This window comes from Panicum virgatum, chromosome 5K (assembly GCF_016808335.1).
Source record: "Panicum virgatum strain AP13 chromosome 5K, P.virgatum_v5, whole genome shotgun sequence".
NCBI classification, from domain to species: Eukaryota; Viridiplantae; Streptophyta; class Magnoliopsida; order Poales; family Poaceae; genus Panicum; species Panicum virgatum.
The window spans coordinates 49,764,754-49,784,398 of NC_053140.1; the positions used below are offsets into that span (position 1 = coordinate 49,764,754).

Below are 19,645 nucleotides of genomic sequence, written 5' to 3' on the forward strand. Positions count from 1 at the left end.
CATAACTTGCGAGCTTGTTCTGTCCACTGTTGCTCCAATTTGTCGGATGGTGCTATTTAAGCCGTGGTATCTCGCCTGTATCGTGACTTGTTGGTGTCACTGCTGCGAGCCTGCGATGGCAACTGGTAGAGTGGATGTACTCACCATCACCACACTGAAATCCTGAGGAGCTCGCCTCGCCAGCAGATTTTTTTTTTTTTTGAGAAACAACAATTTTGATCATAGCTTGGAAATGAATACATACATTTTCATCTCAAATTTACCATATTACATTACCAACATCTTTATTCTAAAATTCTCCAGCAACAAACACAAGTGACATTCAGATCCACATGTGTGCTTCATCTTCACGAACGGCGCTACCTCCAGACTCTGTTTGTTTCAGTCCCGCTTCCGTAGCAATGCACCGGCAAACCTGGTACCGAATCAGCCAACCATGGTCGGGCCCCGCGTCGCGGGTGACGGCTTGGCACCTGGCGCTCAGCTCTCGGTCTTCTGTCTCCGGGTAGCAGCGTTCGCGGACCTCTTCGTGGGTGAGGTCGCCAAATTGGTTGAGGCCGTACACGTTTTGGCCTGCGGCGGCGGTGTTGAGCCGGACGACGACGCGTCGGTTGCCCTTGAACAACTTGTACTGGCACTCCTCCTCACCGACGTCACTGTAGGTCTTTCCGTATTTGGACTTCCACGGTTCCACCCCACGAACATCCGGCGGGTCTCCTGCTCGTACGATCCCTCCCCAGTCCGGACCCTGTACCCGCGTTGGATCTCCTCATCGGCGCGGGCGCTGAGACCGTTGAGGCCAACAGATGTCACCCCGGCGGCCCTGGCCCGAGCGATGCGGCGGCGGCTATCCTTGAACAGCGCGTACCGGCACTCCTCTTCGCCGGCGTAACTATATGTCTTCCTGTGCTTGGCCTTCCACTCCACGAACATCCTGCGGCTCTCCTGCTCGTACGTGTCCGCGGCCGGCGGCAACAGCAGCAGCATCGGCAGCGACACCAGCAGCGCCGCCGCCGCCGCCGCCGCCGCCGCCGCGAGAGCAGCCATGGAGCCCCGCCCCATCCTGTTCCTGTCGCCGCCAACGACGACGCGAGGGTGGGGCGCCTCGCCAGCAGAATTGCACAAGAGAGATGCGATTTTTCTTCTCGGAGATCCCCCGTTCTAAATTCTAATCCATGGCTCATGGCTTGCTTGGGCTTCTTGGGCCTTGCAAACTTGGAAGCCTGGAACGCGTGAGTTCGCACGTGGGCCGCTTCCACACTGTTCCACGCCCCCGAAACCTCACCGACCAACCATGGGCCACCTGTCTGGCTTGTCGGTCCGTCCAAACTCTCTGCGACCCCCGCTCGCCGCCTCGACTCGCTCTAGGTTTTCCCTCGGCGCACCGCAGAAGCGCAGCCTCAACGGAGCGACCGCCGCCGGGGAGCAACACCGCCGCTCCAGCCAAACCGCGCGCGCCGCACCGAAGGAAACCGCCCAGCCACAGCGCCAGCCTCGCGGCGACGACGGGGACCAAAGGATGGTGCGGAAGGGGCGGAAGGGGAAGGGCGCGTCTGCCGCGTCCGCGATGAACGAGGCGACGCTGGTGCGCGTCACCAAGGCGCTGGATGACTTCCGCGCCTCCGACGCCGAGGGTTCGCACCCATTCGCTTCCTCTTGCCTTGGTGGCTGTTTTTGCGCTTTGGAGTCTCGAATTGAGAGGCGTTTGAGCGTGCTTTTGGTTGTGGCGATGCGTCGCTCGGGGGGCCTCGCGCTTGGGGTCTAAGGTTTGGGGGCGATTTGAGCTCAGGCCTTGCCCATTTGTGCGCCAATCAGTTCCTTTTGGTTTGCTTTTTTCGTTTTTTCTTCCATTTGGGTGCTTTGCTGTTTTTTTAGCTCCATTGGAATAGGGCGATTCTAATACTGTGATCCTTACTTCATCATTAGCGCCTTTGGATTACAACCTCCTTTGTGCATTATTTTATTATTTTGGTGCTTCTGTGGTGTCCTGAATTTGCACTGCTGTTTCTAGCTTGACAGCTGATCGCCTTAACCTTGTAATATTATAGAGGAGGATTACTAGTATTTCTCATCCACATCGTGCATAATCAACATGCGTTTCACAAATACAGATACTTCATATTTGCACCTCGCCCATCTGGTGCTAATCTGAATTCATGTTCACCCAAAATTTAAATGTTCTCTTAGGTTGGCCATCTGCATGTTTACATGGCTGTGTGGTAGTGGGTGCACATTAAGGACAAGCACATTCCCCTATGGGAAATTAATTCTTTAAAAAGTTGGTACTCCTTCCTTCCCAAATTATACGTCGTTTTGGCTTCTCTTGTTACATAAATTTTGCTATGCATATAGATATACGGTAGTCTAAATATATAGTAAAAATTATGTATTTAGAAAAGCCAAAACAGCCTATAATTTTGGGTGGGGGAGGGGTAGAATTTTATTTAAGCTTAAAAGTTTGGTAAGATGGTAACAGTCGCATCTTATATTGATGGCATCCCTTTCTCATGTATTGCCCTAACTTGAGTTTAAGTACAGCCGCGGTCCATCTATATCTATAGTTCTATACTAGGTAGCCTCGTGGATTACCGGTTTCTTGCTTGATGTTATACTGTGGCTGTGAGCTAAACAAAGTGACACCTAGACAATTTTACCTTGCAGTGTACACATTTGAACCTGATATATCCAAAGAAGAGCGAGCAGGAATCCATGAGATGTGTAGAAAAATGGGCATGAAATCCAAAAGTTCTGGGTGAGTAAGATAAAGAAAATTCATTATGCTGAGTTTTTTCAGTGAAAAGTTATAAGGAATCTATGCCTAGGCTTGGTGCATCTTTCAGTTGCGTCATCTTGATGTTATTTTTTCAGTACAATAGTTGCTTGGTATATGCCATTGTTATTCTGAGCTCTATTTGTAAACTACAGGGTTGGGACACGGCGACGCCTCTCTGTTTATAAAAGTAAACGGAACCAGGGGCCTGATATGGAAGAAGGCCCTTCCCACCTTGGGTTTTCTGAAGAGTCAAGACATGTTTTGCAGGATTTATTTACTCATTATCCTCCCGATGATGCTGATTTAAATGGAGATGCCAGCCAGAATTCTAGTGATAAGGCCGCAAACATCAAATGGAAAACAGATAGTGCCTTTTGCAGGCCAGCAATGAGCAAACACGATATAACAAAGAAAGTTGAGATGTTTTCCACTAAAATAAATGGATCCCCACAGTTGAGGAAGGTTGTATATTCTAGCTAGATAATATTATCTTAGTTTCTTTCATTTTTATAAATGACTGCAATTAGTAATTTGCTGTTTCTTTTATTAGTCTTACTTATAAGACAAACTTATTTTTAGCTAAAAGTTTACTTGTGAACAGATCATGGAAGACAGATCAAAGCTTCCTATTTCATCCTTTAAGGATTTTATCACTTCAACTTTGGATAATCACCAGGTATCGTTTTTTATCCTGAAAGGTTTCTCACATTTGAAAGTTATATATTTAAATCTGCAATATTGCAAAGGTAATAAAAAAGGTAATCCAACATGGAATCAAGTTGTATCCTAACTTCAACAATCAACATCATACACACATTAAACTGGGTTCTTTCTGGCTTTTCCTCTCTCTTTTTTCCTCTTAGGGGTAAAGGTTATATTAACACACAATAGATGCGACATATTTATACACAGAAGAAAATATCTAACATTTGCTAGATCACAGCTTCAATTCTTATGATTCTTGGTCCTTGATTCAGCAAAATGTTTGACACTTAACTGATCATTGTTGTTTTCTCCTTGATGCATTATACACTTTGCCAGCTCTCCAGACGATTTCTTTCACCTTCATCTGATATCAATTTGGTTCCCCTGTATTTCTTACCAGGTGGTTCTTATTTCTGGAGAAACAGGCTGCGGTAAAACCACCCAGGTGCAAATTCTTTCAACAGTCTGTGTGTAATATGACCATGAAATAGTTGTTATATAGATTATTCATTCCTGCATTAAATTGAGATATTTTTTGTTGCGTTTTTTTTCTTCTAGTGTTTTTAATTATTTTTGTTTTATTGATGTGAGCAATTGCTATTCTTGTTGTTATCAACAGGATGCACTTTGTCTGCTTTGAGCCAGTATCAATCATATGATGTACTTATGTATAGAGAGTTTCTTTTGCTATCTCTTGTCTGGTATACAAGAAACAGTCTGTTATACATTAATTACTTCTGTACTGCAGACTGTTTTCAGAAAGGTTTGATGGATTTCTTGTGGTGCCTATAGACTTATATGTGAACTGTATAGCTTTGGTGCCGATTTGGTGTCAGTGGGGTGGGAATGACATTTTTGTTTATTTGGCTAACTATCCATGTTCTTATATAGGTTCCGCAATACATCTTGGATCATATGTGGGGCAAAGGTGAATCTTGTAAGATCATATGCACTCAACCACGTCGGATATCAGCTATTTCAGGTATGTTTGACACCCATTGTGACATTCAGAATTCTTTTGAGTTTATATTTTCTGGTTGCTTTTAAGTTATCCTTTGTTCTGTTTGCTATCCAGTTGCTGAGCGAATCTCTGCTGAAAGAGGAGAGGCTGTTGGTGATACAGTTGGATATAAGGTATTAATAAATTGTTATATTATTTCTATATGATGTATTTCTGGAAAAGAGGAAAGTGTTCATCAAAGTGCTTCCAGGCTTCCAGGGTCATGTGTTTGGAAACATAGGGAGTATAACTGTTTTATGCGATTAGCGAAAGCTTTATTGAATCTATGTTTCCTCTGTGAATTCTGTGCAATATGTGTCAAAATATTTTCTGTCTTATTGTATTTTTTGGCTTTACTGTAGATACGTCTGGAATCAAAAGGAGGGAAGAATTCATCAGTCATGTTCTGCACAAATGGTGTTCTTTTGAGAGTACTGATAGGAAGAGGAACTAATACCTCAAAAACACGAAATCCAAAGAAGTCACTGGATGATGCAATTTTGGGAATATCACACATCATTGTGGTAATGCTTTATTATACTTAAATATATGCATGATTATTTTGATTTTATAGAAATGGTAACACTATTACTTTCAGACGATTATTGCTTTCAAGAGCATATAATTCGAAAAACAATGGTAAGCTGTGCATTCAAGGCGGTGTTAGTTCATGCAAGGGCATCTAGTTTGATAGAAAGGGAGTGTTTCTTTTGGGATCAAGTGTATTGGTTTTAACATTTACCAGCTAGTACCTACTAATTTGATAGGCATATCCATCGTAATGGCCCACAAGGGAATTATTTTTCTAATATCAATGCTTTTGTGACTTCTGCATAGGTTTACTGTTTATTTTGTTGCTGTCTCAACACTGCCCTTTTCCATGTATATGATTATGAATATGGCACCCACTTTGTTCTGTTGGGGAATTCCTGATTAAGTTTATGATTCTCAATTTACGAGCTTCCGATATAATTTGACCATGATTTCTTTTCTGGAATTCCTATTTTACTCAATTCCGCTCTCATCCATTGCGAATCTTCTAGATCATTGCACGCAGAACCTGATCAATGCATGCACATAATGCAGCAGCAGAAGCCTAAAATAACAATTGCACAGCCTTTTGTTATAAATACCAGAGTAGGGTGTTGTTCTGTATAGTTTTCTCCTCAAAATGGAGCAAGCCCCAAGGAATTTTGGGTGTAAAAAGTAAAATAGTATTAGTAATAGTTGTGAAATGAGACGAAGTTGTGGTTAGGTGTTTGTATCGTTAATTCCTACACAGTCCTTGGAAATTGTGTGGACTTCTTTATTTGATTAACTCTATTGAGCTTTTTTTGTATGGAATATGCAGCTATCCCATTGCAGTATGCATTTGCTTAACATCGTACTCGAGAAAGATTCTAATGTTGTTGGGTTCTACATTATTATATGTAGTAAATGTTATGAACTAATAATCATTTTTTTACAATCTATAGGATGAAATCCACGAAAGGGATAGGTTTTCTGATTTCATGCTGACTATTCTAAGGTATCATGATAAAATTTTATTTATTCACTATTTATTAATAGTGCACATGATAATATACTAATACCTTTCACAAAACAATTTTATGCAGAGATTTGTTGCCGGTGTATCCTCATCTTCGTTTGGTGAGCAGAATCTTTCTTTGCAGTTCAGTTCTTGTTTTTCAGCCATAATACCAAAACATAAACTTGTTCTAAATGCAAGGGTTTGTTGGCTGCTTAAGGGTTTGTAGGCTGGAAGTTCCTGGTTTGGTACATTAATGTTACAATGGCCCAATCATCACATTGATACATTTTTACACTGGTTGGTCTTATGTACTATGATTCGATGATTATCCAAGTGGCTTGTTATAGTTGAACTCTTTCTTAGTTAATCGGATTACGTACCATGTTTAAATCTACTATAATGCCAATACAAAAGCATTGACTAATGTACCTATAACAGGTGCTAATGAGTGCAACAATTGATGCTGTGAGGTTTTCTCAATACTTCAACGGATGCTCAGTCATTCAAGTCCCTGGGTTTACCTATCCTGTCAGTAAACCCTCTCAGATTGAATATCTTAAACTACCTGTAATCTTTATTTGCATGTTATAACTTCTTTTACCTCAGGTCAAAACTTACTATTTGGAGGATGTGCTTTCTATTCTGCAATCCGAGGGTGATAATCATCTTAGTACTACAACCAGTGATAAAAAACAGAGTAGTATTTTAACTGAAGATTTTAAAAGCTCAATGGATGATTCAATTAACCTAGCTTTGGTCAATGAAGAATTTGATCCTCTCCTTGAGCTTATTTCTGCAGAGCAGAACCCGGAAATCTACAACTATCAGCATTCGGAGACTGGTGTAACACCTTTAATGGTTTTTGCTGCAAAGGGTCAGCTAGGGGATGTCTGTATGCTTTTATCTTTTGGTGTTGATTGTTCAGCACAGGATCGTGATGGAAAATCTGCATTAGATTGGGCACAGCAAGAAAAACAACAAGAGGTTTATGAAGTAATCATTAAACATATGGAGTGTAGTTCAGCAAAATCAACTGAAGATAATGAGCTGCTTAATAAGTACATGGCCACTATTAACCCGGAGCACATTGATACTTTGCTAATAGAACGGTTGCTTGGAAAAATTTGTGTGGATTCCAATGAAGGAGCTATCTTGGTATTTCTTCCTGGGTGGGAAGATATCAACCAAACACGGGAAAAGTTACGTGCTTCACCATTCTTTCGGGATTCATCAAGATGTCTTGTGCTGTCACTTCATTCAATGATCCCGTCTTCAGAGCAGAAAAAGGTTTTCAAACATCCACCTGCAGGAGTTCGTAAAATTATTCTCTCAACCAATATTGCAGAGACTGCTGTGACAATTGATGATGTTGTGTTTGTCATAGATAGTGGGAGAATGAAAGAGAAAAGCTATGATCCATACAATAATGTGTCCACACTTCATGCTTCCTGGGTTTCAAAAGCTAATGCAAGACAACGTGAAGGGCGTGCTGGTCGTTGTCAGGCAGGAATTTGCTATCATCTTTACTCAAGGTTTAGAGCAGCATCATTGCCAAACTACCAAATTCCTGAAATAAAAAGAATGCCGATCGAAGAACTTTGTTTGCAGGTACAGTGCCAGCTTGTATTTATTTTTGTCCCTAATGATAACAGTAGCATGAAATATTTCACATATCTGCAACTAAAGTATTTGTTTGTTACTGTTTTCTGTTCATTAATCCAATCTCCATCATGCAGGTCAAATTGCTTGATTCAAACTGCCGAATAGCAGATTTTCTGAAGAAAACATTGGACCCTCCAATTCCAGAAAGTGTAAGGAATGCCATTACTGTGCTTCAGGATCTTGGTGCTTTGACACAAGACGAACAACTAACAGAGTTAGGTGAAAAACTGGGTTCTCTTCCGGTCCATCCATCCACAACCAAGATGCTCCTGTTTGCTATATTAATGAACTGCCTGGATCCAGCATTGACATTGGCATGTGCAGCGGATTATAGAGATCCATTCTTCCTTCCAATGGCTCCAGATGAGAGGAAAAGCGCAACTGCAGGGAAAGTTGAGCTTGCTTCATTGTATGGTGGGTTCAGTGACCAGCTTGCTGTTGTGGCAGCATTCGACTGCTGGAGGCGTGCCAAAGATAGAGGCCAAGAATCTCAATTTTGTACGAAGTACTTTATCTCTTCGAGCATCATGCAGATGCTATCAAACATGAGGAAACAGCTTCAGAGTGAACTGTATCAAAGAGGGTTTGTTCCTGCAGATACGTCTGCCTGCAGCTTAAACTCAAATGATCCAGGTAACAGTTACTGTGAAAATGGAAGTTCTGAAAAATTTTATATTCTTGGATTGCCTTGATATTTTTTCTGTTTGATATGTGAACATGTACATGTTTAGAGAAATGCTAAGTTTTAAGTGGTCGATTTTTTCAGATCTCTTGGTAATAATAATGCCTAGTGATGAAGCTGGGGGCACCCCCACCCCAAGAAAAAGCTCAAAACACTTGCACTACAATACATAATTTGCATGATCTAACTTGCTTGCCCCCCCCCCTCCTATTGTTCTAATCTTGCCCTTGACAAATGACAAGGTTGCATTCTTACTAGGGAACTGCATGTGGGGTTTTGCATTGAAAATGAAGTAATATTATCTTTCTAGTGCCCATATGTGGCAATATCCCTTGCATATTTGTAATCAAATAGGAGTTTATAATTTACATGCTCATTGTGGCTGAAGTATAAAAGAATATCAGTTGTCGCAAAGGATATGTACGCCAAGTTAGTAGATTAGATATAGCCTGGAGTTTTTGTTTTCTGTCCTTCAGAGCTGGGTATTTTACTTAACTGGGCTAGAAGTCACTGCATATGTTAACTAGATGTATGGTGCATTATGGATTTTCCAGCTTATATTTTTATTGTTTCTGTTCTTTAATTTTGATTCAGAAGAAAACACCTTGCACGGTGATGAAATTATGTTTTACGCTTCTGAAGTTTTTATGCCATCTTTTTTCCAAAACCTTGTCAAACTTCCTTCACAAATTTTGCTTTGTACCTTAAAATTTTAATCGTTCAACCGCACTGAACTTACTTGCAACTCTATTAGGTATCATGCGTGCTGTTCTTATGGCTGGAGCTTACCCAATGGTAGGGAGATTGCTACCTCCTCGCAGAAATGCTAAAAAGACAGTTGTGGAAACAGCAAGTGGTGGCAAAGTTCGTCTTCATCCACATTCGTGCAATTTTAACCTATCATTTGATAAATCTTCTGGGAACCCACTACTGATATATGATGAGGTCACTCGAGGTGATGGTGGAATGTATATAAAAAAATGTTCAGTTGTTGGGTCATGTCCATTGCTTCTGCTCGCTTCAGAAATGGTTGTTGCTCCACCTGATGATGATAGTGATGAAGAGGAAGATTCCAGCGAGGATGAAGCTGGGAAAAGCACTTTGGTACAGCACAGAAAAGAAAAGATCATGTCTTCTCCTGATAACACTGTTTCAGTTGTTGTTGATCGTTGGCTTCGATTTGATGCTTCGGCTCTGGATGTTGCTCAAATTTACTGCTTAAGAGAACGTCTAGCATCTTCTATTCTTTTCAAAGTAAGATAATCGTGCCTTGGCTGATGCAATTTTTTGAATTTAATCGTGTGTAGCTTTTCTGTTTTGCGTATATGTTTCTGAAGGATGCCATGATAACAGGCAGCCAGCAAATTGCCATATAATTCATTACAATTAATTCTGCATATGCAATTTCTTGTAATTAGTTTATGCATGCTCTTCTGCATATTTGAAAAAAGAAATGGTGTATGCATGAGAAAAATAATACTGATGAATCTTTAGTTTGCTAGTCTTCTTTCCCACTGTTCATCCTAGTTGCATGGTCTCGTTTGGATAAAGCATGTGGACTGCCTTCTCTATTAGCTTTTGTATATGTATATAGCTTGTTCTCTGTTTTGTGTTCTGTTTTTTCTTGTATGTTTTTGAAATATGCCACAATGGCCTGTCAGGTTCACCAGCAAATGGCCGTATAATTCATGCTGCATATGCAATTTCTTATAATTGTTGTAGTGATGAATCTTCATTATGCTATTATTTTTCCGCCAATGTTTATTCATGCGCACTATCATTTGATTAAGGGTAAGCCTGTGTACAATTTCACAATATTGTTGATCCCTTCAAACTGCTGTGCGATGTAACTTTTATTACTTTTTGTTACAGGTGAAACATCCTCAAGACGTTCTCCCACCAGCCCTTGGAGCATCGATGTATGCCATCGCATGCATCCTCTCATACGATGGCCTGCCTGATATGTGTCCATCCAATGATCTTTTACAGAATTCAGTGGAAGCTAGAAGATTCTCCCTGGGGAAAAGAGGCTATATTCCACCAGGTGGTTACCTCAGGTCCTTCGCCGATAGGCCGCATCATGCACCTTATTCTCAAAACTCGTCCAACCATTCAGGAGGTGCTTCAGCGTATACTCAGCCATCCCGGGCTCCCGATGGCAGGTTTGATCAATCCCAGCGTTCTTTCCGCAATTCTGGACCTGGAAGTTCAAAGCCACGGTCTTTCAAGAGGCAGCGCAACACAGCACAGTAACCAGGGCTTGAAGGTTTTCGCACGCCCATCCGTTGTGCTGGGCATACTGTCCGATCAAGGAAAAAGGACGAGTGATAGGAAGTCACAAGATTTACTGTGTTCGTTGGTTGAAAGTGAAGGCAAAGAACTATAAGCACAGCAATGCATTCCTTGATAACAAACCAGCGGTTTTGCAAGCAAGCCCTTCGGTTCCGTTGTTACTCCTGTTTAGCAGTGCGGAGTTCAGATGTTAAAATGGAAATGGAATCAGAATTGTTGGATACGGGGTAGCTTTGGTCGTGGATAGGCTCTGTGCCTTGCATGTTAGTAAATGTGCCCTCTGCCCTGCATCTTACGTGTCTAATCCTGTGCACGTACTTGCATTAAGAATTCAGGTACTGTTAACCCAATAGAGATACCAACTGAATGTGACGCGAATTGTCTTTTGATGCCGGGATTGACATACCACAACTTGTTAAGGAGAGGGGATTAACCGAAAAAGTTCCGAGGAAATAAAACCGAGAAGGCGCTCCTGCCAAATTTGCGCGTTGTGCGCGTGTCGGCACGGACCACGGTGGCGTCATCCGCTGGAGTTGTAGTGGTACTCCGGCGTGATCTGGCATGGCTATCCCGTTGCACGGCTGGCGGATGAGGACCCAGCTTTAATGCTTGTCGCTGTTGCATTAAATTCTTTCCATAGCCTGTCATTTCTGACCGTGATGTCTTAGCGTTGTCGAGTGTTATTGTCCACCCTCCGTCTATTTCTGATTTCTTCGTTTGAGCGCGTGCTAATCGTGATTTGGTTATATGTGGCCTCCTACCAACGAAAGCGGAGGTGATAGAGTTCAGTGTTGGCATTTTCAAGAGCTTTCAGAAATCTTAATTTCTTTAGAAAATGTTCTAGATTATCTTGCATCCTAATAGGAAACTTCCGTAGTATTTATGTATCTTCTCAAGACAGAAGGTCTGAATTGGTACACATTAGTGGTTTCATAAATCGTTTATGCAATTTCACAATTCTTTGATGGTATACAGAAGAGAGGGGGAGATGAGAGAATGACGGTTTCGGGAATCAACATTCTTATAATCTAAAATTAAGGACTATGAGATTATTATTTTTTACTATTGTACAAGTTGTTATTATGCAACTCATAATATTCTTTTCGGTTCATAAATTACGGGATATTTTATTATTACGAGATAACAGGAAAATATACTATTGCAGAGCTAGTTTGCCAAATGACATCAATGTGTTCACCCTAAAATTTCCATGCTCCTTTTGTTTAGTTCTTCCACGGTAGGAACTGGAATATGTTTGTTGTTTGCGTAGTCATCTTTGCGAAGGAACAGCGTGAGATGATATAGTTTTCAAGAATCTTCGAGAGTCAAACCATCTCAAAATTTGATCAAAATTATAGAGAGAAATATAAAGATTTATGACATCAAATAGGTTCACTATAAAAATATAGCTAATAAAGAATCTAATGATATTTAATTGATATAATAAATATTATTATCTTTTCATATAAATTTGGTCAAACTTGAAAAACTTTGATTCTCCAAAATTCTTGGAATGACTTATAATTTGAAATAGAGGGAATACTATAGTTATGCGTGCGCATTATTGCTCGACAACGATAAACTAATTGAGGATACCGCCAGGCAACCGTGGTTAGCAATCAACATTCATCGCAACGATAAACTAATTGAGGATCGGTGCTCCCCGTCACCGCCATTAGTCTGTCTTAGCGACTCCTGGGGCCCAAAAGTCTCGGTCAACTCTGAGGTGACCTCAATCCGCCGCATATAGCACAGCAAGATTGCCAGATTGCACTATGGAGTATGGACTCGTTAGCTGCGTAGGGACTGGAATTCCCAGTACGATTGGCTTTTTGCTGCTGCGATGCCTGTGCCGGCGGCACAGCCGCGGCACGGGTTCCTCCTGGCGCAGCGGATCCCGCAGAGCCCGACGCAATCATGTTGATCAGCTGGTGCCGGACGGGTACGGTGACGGAGGAGGAGGACCGCATCAGCGCGTCCCACCGGCCACCGCAGGGCCCGTGACGCAGGGGCTGCCGTCAGGCGCGCGACTTCACGCGCGTCCCGCCATCGGCGGTCCGGCGCCCTCCCGCACGGTGATGTCACACCCACTAGCGTGCCAGTATTTGGAGCTCGCACACTCGCAGTGCCGCCGATTCGCTCAAGGCCTCAAGCACAAGGACTCCACTTGATCACAAAAAAAAAGCACAAGGACTCCACTCTCCTAGGCTCCTAGCTTGCTTGGGTGTGGGTCCGAGTGCAGTAGGGTCCACACATAAGTGAGAGAGAGTTCCTCCTCTCTACTGCAGAAGAACTATTTCAAGCAAACGACAGCCGCGTACCATTTTCAAAAATTTTAATAAAGAAGACAGCCGCGTTTACACTAGGAATTCGGGGCTAAAAACCGACGCCTGGATTAACTAGTATAAAGAAGTAGGTGACGCAACCTTGCTCCTGGAAGCAAGCAAGCAAGACGCAGCCGGGTCCTTCGTTCCCGGTTCACTGTTCACACACGACTTTCCGTTTCAGCTCCGGTACGAGAGAGAGCCATGACCCATGAGAGGCGCTGCAAGTTTGCATTGGAGGTGCATTCTTAATATAGCGGCTCAACTGCTCATAACGTGCCCAAATTAGGCGTGACTGGCTGGCTGGATTGGGAGTTGAATCATCCGTGTCGGCATAAAAAATAATTAAGGGACCTGTCATTTAATGGGAATAGGATTAAAAGGTAGTACAAATAATTAGTAGGTTGCAAGATGAATTTTAAATAATATAGTGACAGACTTTTCTGAACTCAGAGAGTGATTTTTAATTTTTATTTACTATTCAGTGCTCTTTTATCTCAAATTACTAATCGTTTTGACTTTTCTAGAATCATAAATTTTGCTATACACTTAGACATGGTATATATTCAGATGCATAGTAAAAATTATGAATCTTTAATGATTAATAATTTGGGACGGAGTATAGTGCAATTACCACGTAGGCTTTTTCTGTTTAAACAATCATTTCACGTTTCGATTCTCTTACGTGTTCTACGTTTATTCACAATAAAAACGCCTTTTACATCGCAAAAAGGGCACCTTTCCTAAGCCGTAGTAATCTGCCTTTTCCAGTGCTAGCCATGAGAACATGGGAGCATGAATTTCTAACCGCACGTGTCACATCAAGATAACCACAGGTACACCCTACAGGCTACAGGATTCCATCCACCAGCCCGTAGAAAGGAAACGCATCACTCTATATTTTTGCAGTGAAATGAAAAAGTTCGTCTAGGAGGACGCCACCTTGATTCCCGGCAAAACTGAGGGTCTCGGCCGAAATTTGAGCCGCGGAGAAAAGTGAAATCAAACAAGTGACATTTCTTTCTAGTAAATTCCCAAGAAGAAAAGGCTCAAGCATACGTGAAAAATTCGAGAAAACTAGCTGGGAAGCAAATAAACAAAGATAGATATAGTAAATTCGTTCTGTTCAACTGGTTGTGGTTAATGACTGGTATTGATTTGCCATGAAAGAAAAGTATTACCAGCTGGTTGGGGACTGGTACTGGTTTCACGTCAGAGTGATTGAGGCTAAAAACAGTCTGGCTAGGATATAGGAATATTTGCACACAACCTCTTAACTTGACAAAAATATTTGCAGATAAGGTTTAGGTTAGACACTGGAGCGAGCACGCTATCACGCTAGGCCCAAGCTCACGCACACGGCACACCTTCGCCGTCGACGTCACCATGGTCCGGCGTCACCTATCGACGTATACAGGGCCCGGGTGTTTGCGCAACTTGCACCGAAACACCTCAGGTTTTTTATCAGAAAAAAAAACACCTCAGGTTTATTATAATTTATTTACTCGAAAAGCTTCAGCCTGGTAGTGGTAGTGAATGGGGACGCAGCAAATCCTCGATCCACTCCTTTTCCCTCCACCCTCCGCCCCCCCTCCCTGCTTTCCACGCAACTACGTGCCCCGGACTCTTTTTCCACGATTCCATTTGACCCACGGCGCGCTCCTCAGCCAATCCTCTCCCTTCGCCCCTATCAGGTCGTCCGTCGACGCCCCCCAACAATCTCTCACGTCCATTTTCCCCTGCCGCTACCCTACTGCCCCCATGGATCGCTCCTTCACTTGTTTCAGATTTTAGCCGCCGCCCTGTGTGAAAAAAAAAATCCTTATTGTTCCTGGCCTGAGGCAGTGCCGGCGAGATCCGGTCCTGGAATCGGGAAGGCGCCAACGTGTGGGAAGAGTTGGAGTGAGATTTACGGCGACCTGTGAGCCGCGGTTACGGAAGGGCACGTCGGGGAGGTTCTTGCCGACGCGGGTCTGCCTCAAGCCAGCCAAGGGGGTCGCCGGATTGTGTTGTTCGGCCGTGCGAGGCCAAAAAGCTCCCGCCTTGGCTGCCTAAACCGCGTGACGCTACCACCACCACATGGTCGTGGTGGTCCGGCACAAGTAGGGGGGGCTCTCGCGTCTCGTGCCTGGCCGTTGTGAGACTCGTGGGCAGCCATGGAGCCCTCGTCGTCCATCACGTTCGCGTCCTCGTCGTCGTACCTGTCCAACGGGTCCAGCCCCTGCTCCGTCGCGCTCCCGCCGCCGGGGCCGCCCCAGGCTCCCCTGTTGACCGCCGGCGAGGGGTGGGGCGGTGGAGGCGCTGCGGGAGGGAGCGGCAGCAGCAGCGTGGAGGCGGTCAGCCTGAACCGGCTCAGCAAAAACCTCGAGCAGCTGCTCCTCGACCGGGACCTCGACTGCAGCGACGCCGACGTCGAGATGCCCGACGGTGGGCCGCCCGTCGCCGTCCACCGCTGCATACTCTCCGCGCGCAGCGCCTTCTTCTACGACCTCTTCGCCGCGCGCGGCCGCGGAGGCGCAGCGCGCGGTGATGCCGCCGCCGCCGCCGGAGGGGCGGGAGAGGGGGCTGCCAGCGGCAGGCCGCGGTACAAGATGGAGGAGCTCGTGCCCGGTGGCTGCGTGGGGCGCGAGGCCTTCCAGGCGTTCCTGGGCTATCTGTACACCGGCAAGCTCCGGCCGGCACCGCTCGATGTGGTGTCTTGTGCTGATCCCGTGTGCCCTCACGACTCGTGCCCGCCGGCCATCAGGTTCGCCGTCGAGATCATGTACGCGGCGTGGACCTTCAAGATCCCCGAGCTCATTTCGCTCTTCCAGGTGAGATGCAATTTTTGCTTGCTTTTCCCCTTGCTAGTAGGATCGATCTCCAATTTGTGTCGGAAATGGTTCGCTCTACCATGGTATTGCAGTATGTGACTTTTTTAGACTCGGAAGTATTGGATTCATGATTTTATTTCTGTCTAATCCGTGTATAGTGTATGCACAAATTTTTGCAGTATTGCTAAAATTGTTGGCTCGCCCTTTTTTAGTGGACACACCAAACCTGTCGGCTTGAAGTCTATACAGCTTATGGAATTCTAAATTACTGTGTAGATAGATTGGACTGGAGTTTGCTATACAGCTTATTATGCATATCAGATTCATTGTTGTTAGTCAGCTTTGCTACTTCGACTTATGGAATGCTAATGGTTAGCTGTCTTCTCCTGCAGCGGCGGCTTCTTAACTTTGTAGACAAGACTCTAGTGGAAGATGTCATTCCTATTTTGCAAGTTGCTTCCCACTCAGAGCTGACTCAAGTGCTCGACAAATGTATTCAGAGGATTGCTAGATCAGATCTTGACGATATGTCTTTGGATAAGGAGCTCCCTCCAGAAGTTGTCGAGGAGATAAAAAAGATTCGTAAAAATTCACAAACTGCTGCTGCTGATGCCTCCATTTCGGACCCTGTGCATGAGAAAAGAGTCAGAAGGATCCACAGAGCACTCGACTCCGATGATGTTGAGCTTGTGAAGTTACTTCTTAATGAGTCTGAGATCACATTAGATGATGCCAATGCATTGCACTATGCAGCTTCTTACTGTGATTCTAAAGTTGTCTCGGAGTTGTTAGACTTGGGGCTGGCTAACTTGAATTTGAAGAATAGCCGTGGATACACAGCACTCCACTTGGCTGCTATGAGGAGAGAACCAGCTATCATTATGTGCCTCCTTAACAAAGGGGCAACTGTATCACAACTGACAGCTGATGGCCGGAGCGCAATTGGTATTTGTCGGAGGTTAACAAGAGCAAAAGACTACAATACAAAGATGGAGAAGGGTCAAGAGTCAAACAATGATAGGTTGTGTATAGATATTCTAGAGCGGGAGATGATGCGAAATCCTATGTTAGTGGAAGATGCTGTCACCTCGCCTTTGTTGGCCGATGATCTTCACATGAAGCTTCTCTACCTGGAAAACAGAGGTGAAGTCCACACCATGCTTGATAAAATGGTTCTTATTGGTTTCCCCTTAAAAATTGCTCAAAATTAGAAAGAACCCAGTGGGAACAGATGCAAGCTACTTTGTAGTCTAATGAGAAGGCAAAAGAAAAACATCCAACATATCCATTTCTCCCTTTCTTCAATAGAAGTGTTATGTTTATCTTATAGGAATAGACCATTGTAGCCACTAAACCGCATAGTCTAAATTAGGCCCTGTTTGGGGTAGCGGTAGCTTTTGGAAAAGCTACGTTTTGGAAAAGCTCCACCAGCTAGTCCAAAAGACTGCTTTTCACAGAAGCTAGAAGGTCTATTTGGGGGAGCTTTTGCCCATCGGCTTCTTGCCCAACACCAACAGGCCGGCAAGGAGCAAAGCTGCCGGCAAGGCCACGCGGATGGAAGGGCGACGCGGTGCAGGGCCAACTGCGGGGGCCGCGTGGAGGCAAGGGCGACGCGGAGCTGGGCCACCGGCGGGGGCCGGCGGAGGGGAGGAGATCCGCTAGCTGGTGGCCGCACGGAGGCGAGGCCGGTGGGGAGCAGATCCGCCGGCAGGGTCGCGCGGAGGGGAGGCCGGTTTGGAGGAGAGCCGCCGGCAGGGGCGGCGCGGAGTATCGCCGCCGGTGCCGGGGCGGGTCGCGCGGAGGGGAGGCAGGCAGGGGCGGCGCGGAGCATCGCCGCCGGGGTAGGCGGCGCGGAGGGGAGGCCGCCGGGGAGGAGACCCACCGGCAGGGGCGGCGCGGAGGGGAGGGGCAGCGGCGCGTCGATCCGTGCAGAGGGGAGGGGCTCCCGGGCGGAGGGGAGGGGTAGCGGCGCGTCGATCCGCTCGAGTGGAGGCGGGCGGAGCTCGGGTCGAGGGTGGATCTGTCGGGCGGAGCTCGGCAGAGGTGGCCGGCGGGCGGAGCTCGGGTGGAGGCGGCCGGAGCTCGAGCGGACGCAGCCGCCGGCGGTTGGAGTGGGGGAGGCGAGGGAGAGAGTGGAAGGGAAGGAGAGGCGAGGAGACGAGGAAGGGGCCGGAACCGCAAAAGCTCGGGAAGCTCGTCCGTCATCGCTTTTAGCTTGTAGTGTTAAACCAAGCTTTTGGAGCTTCCGCGGTTGGGAGAATCAGACCCCGTTTGGGGGAGCTTGGGGCTTTTGGAGCTTCCTGGAGAAGCAAAAGCTCCAGGAAGCTCCCCAAACAGGGCCTTAATCAAATTACAGATGGCATGCAATACTTGTTGCCACTTACCAGTTACCAGTCAACTTTGCACACTCAGACTAGTAGTGGCCTTGTTCTAGATAACATAATGAGAAAGATTTCAAGCCATTGGATAATCATCTAATAGCACCTTAGAACTCGGGGTGGGTGATATGGCATGGTCATTGCTTTTGTTTTATTTTAAGCTTTTGAAGAAGATTATGCTTTATATTATTGACTAAAGTACATTCCCCTGGATCATAACATGCCATGTATAATCCCTGCAGTTGCATTTGCTAGACTGTTCTTTCCTGCTGAAGCGAAGGTCGCCATGCAAATCGCGCAAGCAGACACCACAGAAGAATTTGGTGGTATTGCTGCACCAAGTACTTCTGGTAAACTGAGGGAAGTCGACCTGAACGAAACACCAGCCATACAAAACAAAAGACTCCGTTCAAGGGTGGATGCACTGATGAAAACAGGTGAAGTTTCGACCATCAATCTCTCAATTTTAATGAACAGCCCCTGCACCAGTGCACCCATCACCAAAAAATTTAGTTCCAATGCAACCATATGTTCATCAGACTCCGAATTTGGGTCGTCCTGTGTAAAACAACATCACACATGAGATACACTTGGTTAACAACAGCCGTATGTTCTTGCAGTGGAGCTGGGCCGGCGGTACTTCCCAAACTGCTCCCAAGTGCTGGACAAGTTCCTGGAGGACGACCTGCCTGACGGTGGGCTGGACAAGTTCTACCTCCAGAGGGGCACCCCCGACGAGCAGAAGGTGAAGAGGATGCGCTTCAGCGAGCTGAAGGAGGACGTGCAAAAGGCGTTCAGCAAGGACAAGGCCGACAACAGCATGATCTCCGGCCTGTCGTCGTCGTCGTGGTGCTCGCCGCCCCAGAAGGTCGCCAAGAAGTGACCAGTTTTTTGCCGCGTATAGTTCTGTAATTCACTGTTTTGGACCGGGACAGCGTATAGGGATGGAATCGCTTAGACCTGTGAATGCATAGTGCTTTACAATGGTGTAAGTAGAACTATATTATATATGTGAAAAACATGCCGAGAACACCCGTGCAAAAAGATGAACAGATGATCGTTAAGGCACTCCAATGATGGCAGAAGTGATCTACGCCAGTATTCGTGCTTCGGATGGCCGTCATCTGCTGAGCAGCTGCCTACGTCGTTCCTTCCCCTTGCCCTGTGAACCTACCGCCGACTCATTTTGCATTTAGGCAGTCCTTCGCAAGTAAGCTTCTGACTCTGTTCTACTGGCTAGCCAACTAACAATATTTTTTTCTCACACCAAACTAGTCAGTTAGCAGTAATTTTTTCTCACAACAAATTAGCATCAGCCACCAGTCGCAGCCAGCAGAACAGAATGCAGGCAGGCTGTGTGTCACTACTCACTAGTACTAAGCTTTGGTTGGGTGGGTCAGTGGATCAATTATTAGTGCTAATAGTTACCCAAGTGAAAGTTCGCTAACTAAGGACTGTTTGAACCCATCTACTAATATGTGGTTG

General features: G+C 45.2%; 2 protein-coding genes and 1 pseudogene across 2 annotated transcripts; 2 read left to right on the forward strand and 1 right to left on the reverse strand.

Moving 5' to 3' along the window:
• Positions 1 to 222: 222 nt before the first annotated feature.
• Positions 223 to 1,230, reverse strand: LOC120708176 (annotated as a pseudogene).
• A 49-nt stretch (positions 1,231 to 1,279) lies between these two features.
• LOC120708174 (DExH-box ATP-dependent RNA helicase DExH6-like) lies at positions 1,280 to 11,050 on the forward strand. Its single transcript, XM_039993299.1, has 15 exons — positions 1,280 to 1,634; positions 2,662 to 2,752; positions 2,926 to 3,235; positions 3,375 to 3,449; positions 3,879 to 3,923; positions 4,370 to 4,460; positions 4,554 to 4,612; positions 4,841 to 5,002; positions 5,954 to 6,006; positions 6,095 to 6,128; positions 6,448 to 6,537; positions 6,616 to 7,617; positions 7,746 to 8,304; positions 9,108 to 9,607; positions 10,226 to 11,050. The coding sequence occupies exons 1-15, from the start codon at positions 1,295 to 1,297 to the stop codon at positions 10,604 to 10,606; spliced, it is 3,792 nt and encodes a 1,263-aa protein (XP_039849233.1). The 5' UTR covers positions 1,280 to 1,294; the 3' UTR covers positions 10,607 to 11,050.
• Positions 11,051 to 14,539: 3,489 nt separating this feature from the next.
• On the forward strand, positions 14,540 to 19,234 carry LOC120708177 (BTB/POZ domain and ankyrin repeat-containing protein NPR2-like). The gene is made up of 4 exons (XM_039993302.1): positions 14,540 to 15,782; positions 16,175 to 16,925; positions 18,403 to 18,597; positions 18,781 to 19,234. Exons 1-4 carry the CDS (start codon positions 15,126 to 15,128, stop codon positions 19,041 to 19,043), a joined length of 1,866 nt encoding a protein of 621 aa, XP_039849236.1. The 5' UTR covers positions 14,540 to 15,125; the 3' UTR covers positions 19,044 to 19,234.
• Positions 19,235 to 19,645: the final 411 nt, after the last annotated feature.

Excerpts from the sequence above, each read along its gene's own strand:
- LOC120708174 (XM_039993299.1), top strand. The coding sequence starts at position 1,295 with ATGGGCCACCTGTCTGGCTTGTCGGTCCGTCCAAACTCTCTGCGACCC. Across the intron at positions 1,635-2,661 it reads CCGCGCCTCCGACGCCGAGG|TGTACACATTTGAACCTGAT; the intron begins GTTCGCACCCAT and ends TTTACCTTGCAG. Across the intron at positions 3,924-4,369 it reads GCTGCGGTAAAACCACCCAG|GTTCCGCAATACATCTTGGA; the intron begins GTGCAAATTCTT and ends GTTCTTATATAG.
- LOC120708177 (XM_039993302.1), top strand. The coding sequence starts at position 15,126 with ATGGAGCCCTCGTCGTCCATCACGTTCGCGTCCTCGTCGTCGTACCTG. Across the intron at positions 15,783-16,174 it reads AGCTCATTTCGCTCTTCCAG|CGGCGGCTTCTTAACTTTGT; the intron begins GTGAGATGCAAT and ends CTTCTCCTGCAG. Across the intron at positions 16,926-18,402 it reads TCTCTACCTGGAAAACAGAG|TTGCATTTGCTAGACTGTTC; the intron begins GTGAAGTCCACA and ends TAATCCCTGCAG.